At 41.4% G+C, this 6,000-nt stretch overlaps 1 protein-coding gene across 1 annotated transcript in view; it reads left to right on the top strand.

Annotated features, from left to right (window-relative positions):
• Positions 1–6,000, top strand: part of CHD8 (chromodomain helicase DNA binding protein 8) — a 43,533-nt gene that overhangs the window by 33,265 nt on the left and 4,268 nt on the right. Inside the window, exons 30-36 of the mRNA XM_012649320.1 lie at positions 25–233; positions 672–1,391; positions 1,611–1,762; positions 2,037–2,339; positions 3,166–3,279; positions 3,473–3,652; positions 4,061–4,177. Coding sequence (XP_012504774.1) covers positions 25–233; positions 672–1,391; positions 1,611–1,762; positions 2,037–2,339; positions 3,166–3,279; positions 3,473–3,652; positions 4,061–4,177 — 1,795 coding nt within the window. The remainder of the gene's footprint in view (positions 1–24; positions 234–671; positions 1,392–1,610; positions 1,763–2,036; positions 2,340–3,165; positions 3,280–3,472; positions 3,653–4,060; positions 4,178–6,000) is intronic.

Here is a 6,000-nt window from a genome sequence, read left to right on the forward strand (position 1 = left end):
GTCTTATTCTTCTTCGTTTTGTAGATGGACAAGGCGTGAACAAACTGATTTCTATCGAGTTGTGTCTACTTTTGGTGTGGAATATGACCCTGACACCATGCAGTTCCATTGGGATCGCTTCCGCACTTTTGCTCGACTGGACAAAAAAACAGATGAAAGCCTTACCAAGTATTTTCATGGCTTTGTGGCCATGTGCCGCCAGGTGTGCCGCCTTCCCCCAGCAGCTGGAGATGGTAAGAAAGACCGGAGGCCGAGTGTGGTAGCTCATGCCTGTAATCCTAGCACTCTAGGAGGCCGAGGCGGGTGGATCATTTGAGCTCAGGAGTTCAAGACCAGCCTGAGCAAGGGCGAGACCCCGTCTCTACTAAAAAAATAGAAAGAAATTAGCTGGACAACTAAAAATATATATATAAAAAATTAGCCTGGCATGGTGGCACATGCCTGTAGTCCCAGCTACTCAGGAGGCTGAGGCAGGAGGATTGCTTGAGTCCAGGAGTTTGAGATTGCTGTGAGCCAGGCTGACACCAGGGCACTCTAGCCCCGGCAACAGCGCCAGACTCTGTCTCAAAAAAAAAAAAAAGAAAGACTGTGGAGAGTCTAGGGTGCGTGGGGATAGATGGTGGCGAAACTAACTCTTGGTTCATTTCTTCTTCCACTCCTATCTCTTGCAGAACCCCCAGACCCTAATCTGTTCATTGAGCCCATCACTGAGGAGAGGGCCTCACGGACTCTCTACCGTATTGAATTGCTTCGGCGCTTACGGGAGCAAGTTTTATGCCACCCGCTTTTGGAAGATCGGCTGGCATTGTGCCAGCCTCCAGGTCCTGAATTGCCCAAATGGTGGGAGCCTATTCGGCATGATGGGGAGCTTCTACGAGGGGCAGCCCGTCATGGGGTGAGCCAAACAGACTGCAACATCATGCAGGACCCAGACTTCTCTTTTCTGGCTGCCCGTATGAATTATATGCAGAACCATCAGGCAGGAGCACCAGCTCCATCCCTGTCACGCTGCTCTACTCCACTGCTACACCAGCAGTATACCTCGCGCACTGCCTCACCATTGCCCCTTCGCCCAGACGCTCCTGTTGAAAAGTCACCCGAGGAGACAGCTGCCCAGGTCCCCAGTCTGGAGAGTCTGACTTTAAAGCTAGAGCATGAGGTGGTGGCCAGGAGCCGACCAACCCCACAAGACTATGAGATGCGAGTAGTCCCCTCTGAAACTACCCCTCTGGTTTCCCGGAGTGTTCCACCAGTCAAACTGGAGGATGAGGATGATTCAGACTCTGAGCTGGACTTGAGCAAGCTGTCACCATCATCCTCTTCTTCCTCATCCTCATCCAGCTCCAGCTCCAGCACTGATGAGAGTGAGGACGAGAAGGAAGAAAAGCTAAGTGAGTGCATGTGATAGGCTGTTGGCCCTTGTCCCCATTTCCCCCTCTCTGCTCTTTCCCTTTTCTAAATGCATCCTCTTGAGAGAGATTCAGATTTTGATTTGATAAAATGTCAAAAGAGACCTATTATCTTTTGGGCCTTTATTCAAAGCCATATAATAACATTACCATATAACATTATTCTTCCATCTTTTCTCACACTTTGTGTGGGATCTCTAGCTGCTGACCGGTCCCGCTCAAAGCTCTATGATGAAGAGAGTCTCTTGTCCCTCACCATGTCCCAAGATGGATTCCCAAATGAAGATGGAGAACAAATGACTCCTGAGCTGCTGCTGCTGCAGGAAAGACAAAGAGCCTCTGAGTGGCCCAAGGTAACAGCCTCATTTCTGGATAAGTAGAGTCCAAAAATACAATGTAACATTATATACAGGGAACAAGGAACAGATGGTTCTGTTTTTTTTAAAAAATTGTGTTTACTGCTTCATGTTTTTTCATAAAAATTCCCAGTTGATCTAGGAATCTAATAGTATTACCTCCTTCCTTTCATCTTAGGAGTTTACCCATCTTAGTAATGATGACACTGTTTTATGTCATAGGATCAGCTAGTTCTTAGTCACTTAAAATCCCATTTATTTCCCCACTCAGGATCGTGTCCTGATAAACCGCATTGACCTCGTCTGCCAGGCTGTACTCTCAGGGAAGTGGCCTTCTAGCCGCAGGAACCAGGAAATGATAACAGCAGGAGTCTTGGGGCCAGGCAACCACTTGCTAGACAGTCCCTCATTGACACCTGGAGAATATGGTGACTCTCCAGTCCCTACACCACGAAGTAGCAGCGCAGCTTCCATGGCAGAGGAGGAGGCATCTGCAGTCACCACGGCAGCAGCCCAGTTCACCAAACTTCGCCGAGGCATGGATGAGAAGGAGTTTACGGTTCAGATCAAAGATGTAAGTTCAGTGTTTAGGCACTAGGAAATGGGGAATGAGGTTATGAGTCCTTGCTAACTAGTTTTACTAATAGGATACTAAACTCATGTGGTTAATTTTAAAAATGAGAGTAGAAAAAAAAAATTAAAGCTCACAAAGATCCACTTAGGAAAAGTTACTCAAGTAAGGGAAGGAATCTCTTGAGGACTTGATTAAAAGAAACCTTATTTTTGAAGGAAATTTAATTGACACAAGGCTTTTGGGTGGCTTAATTCTGGATCTAAGGCTGATTTGTAAAAAATGAAATCAAATTATGGGAAAGCTGTTAAAAATGACACCTAAGTATTATGGGCTTTATTAAATTAAAAATGAGAAGAATCATTTCTACTGAAATTAAATCAGTGTTATTTTTTGTTTTGTAGATGGAAATTTTTATTTTTCCTAATCTCCTTCCCTGTTAAACTTTATTAGCTGGTCATTAAGTACTCAAAGAAAGAAAAGTTTCTTAAATTAGTATGTGACAGGAATAGGAGTATTTTGCCCCTGTGATGAGTTACCATGCTAATACTGAGACACCAGGTAGGGAGTTTTACCCTGCATTGGGTGTTGTTGAGATAAACTCTACTTCTCGCAAATATACCTGAGGGGCCCTAGGGTAAGAAATGAAATCTTTCTAGGGAAAAAAATATATAAGTTTCATTGTATTTCTAATGTTTACCCTTTAGTCAGATAGCCTTCTATCATTGAACCAGAGGGTGACCCCATAGCCCAAGTCCCCCAAAGCTTTATTTTTACTTGTAAAAACATATGCCATGTGATGTCTTGGGTGGACGGATTGTCTTCCTAGGAAGAAGGATTGAAGTTAACATTCCAGAAGCACAAGTTGATGGCTAATGGAGTAATGGGAGACGGACATCCACTATTTCATAAGAAGAAGGGGAACAGAAAGAAGGTAGTAGAGGTGAGTGGTAAGGAAAGTCTTTAACATGATGACTAGATAAGGTCTTTTTATTCCCAGTATTGATGAAGGCAGTTGGGATTGAGGGAACAAAGATATTATTAGAGTTATCTCATGACTACCATTGGCTCTAATCTCCCTCCCTCCCTGCTCCAAGAAGGGTATGTGCTCATGGGGGTGGATTCTGGGTTTGCAGCTGGAGGTGGAGTGCATGGAGGAGCCTAATCACCTGGACGTGGACCTGGAGACCCGGATCCCTGTCATCAATAAGGTGGATGGTACTTTGCTGGTGGGTGAGGATGCCCCTCGCCGGGCTGAACTGGAGATGTGGTTACAGGGTCATCCAGAGTTTGCTGTCGATCCCCGATTTCTAACGGTGAGTGGCAGTCCTATTCAGCAAGATTTAAAGTTGTTGTTCCCCCTGGTATTTAAGCTGTGTAAAAGGATGAAAGCATGCCTTATTATATCATTATTTCTGCATCTGCAAGATAAGAGTAATAATACCCAGTCTGCCTACCTCACAGAATTGTTCCAAGGGTCAAAATAAAATAATGTTAAAATAAAATACTATTGAAGTACTTTTTAAACTAAATGCTAGGCCAATATTTGCTATTAGACTATTATATAAACCACCTAATATTTTTTTTGAGAAATCTGCTTAATGGCAGTTTTCCACTTGGACTAATTCTTTATGGAGTGAGCATTTATATGTCAAACAAAGGACACCTAAATAATTAGAGAAGATTTCTATTCCTCTTGGATAACTGATACTTTTCTATCGCAGTATATGGAGGATCGCAGAAAACAGAAGTGGCAGAGATGTAAAAAAAATAATAAGGCAGAATTGAACTGTTTGGGAATGGAACCAGTACAGACAGCTAACTCTAGGAATGGAAAAAAGGTGAGTGAGACTAAAGCATTACTACTGTGTTCCCACACTAGATGCAATATTACAAAGCTCTTGATGATTTTGACTAATGTTATTCATCTTTTTTCCAGTGTATGTTACTGAGAAAAATTAACTTCATGATAAGGAAACTAGAGTTGTTTTTGTTGTGGTTGTTGTTTTTGTTTTGTTTTTAAGACATCATCTTACTCTGTCACCAAGGCTGGAGTGCAATGTTGTGATCGTAGCTCACTGTTACCTCGAATTCCTGGGCTCAAGCCCTCCTGCTTCACCCTCCTGAGTAGCTAGGACTGTAGGCGTGAGCCACCATGGCCAGCTTATTTTTATAAATTTTTTGTAGAGACAGGGTCTTGCTATGTTGCCCAGGCTGGTCTCAAACTTCTGGCCTTAAGCAGTCCTCCTGCCTTGGCCTCCCAAAGTACTAGGGATCACAGGCATGAGCCACTGTGCTTGGCCAGCCAGAGTTTTTTTTTTTAAGCACCAAAGGTATTCTGAATCACAACCAGAGTATTTTTAATGATATTTTTACAGTATTCTAGTATCTTCATCTCTAGAAGAACATAAAATTCTAAAAACTAACTTTAGTATTTCAAGCTAATGAAAATAAAAGAATTAGTAAGATGTGTTAGAAAGAACGTTTAGTGCTTATCCCGCTTTTCTATTGAATAACTAAGGTATTTTTGGCAATCCTTTAACCTCTTTAATTTTCACATCCTGAATAGTGAGAGTTTACTGTCATCTCTTAAGTTTTGTAATTCTATATATTTTAGGATTGATTGTGGGGGGTTACTAAACAAAACAGTCATGGGCTTTCCCTGTATATGAGAGGTTAAAAATCACTAATATGTCAATAATGGAAAAAGCACAAGAAACCATGTTTTATAATTTATAATAACAAATTTAATCAATTAGGTTATTCTATATTTTCAAATGTAATTTTGCTTTTATAATGGTTATAGACCATTTGGTCTATATCCATTGTTTCTAACCATATCCATTGTTTCTTCTTTATTTCCACCCAAATACAACTACAAAAGTTTCTCTTGGCTATGTTTGCCTTATTCTGTGCAAGAGTTGTATTTTTTTTTTTTTTACAATTTTTTTTTTAACAGTTTTTTTTTTTTTTTTTGATACAGAGTCTCACTCTTTTGCCCAGGCTAGAGTGAGTGCCGTGGCATCAGCCTAGCTCACAGGAATCTCAAACTCCTGGGCTCAAGCCATCCTCCTGCCTCAGCCTCCCGAGTAGCTGGGACTATAGGCATGCGCCACCATGCCCAGCTAATTTTTTCTCTCTATATATATTTTTAGTTGTCCAGATCATTTCTTTCTATTTTTTAGTAGAGACAGGGTCTTGCTCTTGTTCAGGCTGGTCTCAAACTCCTGACCTTGAACATCCACCCGCCTCGGTCTCCCAGAGTGCTAGGATTACAGGCATGAGCCACCACGCCCGGCCAAGAGTTGTATTTTTTAAGTATATATAAATCATGGTTTGGTTTGGTAGTCATTTAAAATGGATTAGCACTTTTGTATACCAGCTTTATCTAATCATTCCCTACTTGATCTTTTATGTATATCTTTATACATCCCTCAGTATACGCAGGGTATTTGTTCTAGGACCACCCCCTCAGACATCAAAATCCGTGGATGGTCAAGCCCCTGATATAAAATGGTGTCGTATTTGCATATAATCTACACATATCCTCCCATATACTTTAAATCATCTCTAGATTACTTATAATACCTAATACAATATAAATGCTATGTAAATAGTTCTTATATTATTTTTTTTATTTGTATTATTTTTATTGTTGTATTGT

Source organism: Propithecus coquereli, unplaced genomic scaffold (assembly GCF_000956105.1).
Source record: "Propithecus coquereli isolate 6110/MARCELLA unplaced genomic scaffold, Pcoq_1.0 Scaffold3, whole genome shotgun sequence".
Classification (NCBI taxonomy): Eukaryota; Metazoa; Chordata; class Mammalia; order Primates; family Indriidae; genus Propithecus; species Propithecus coquereli.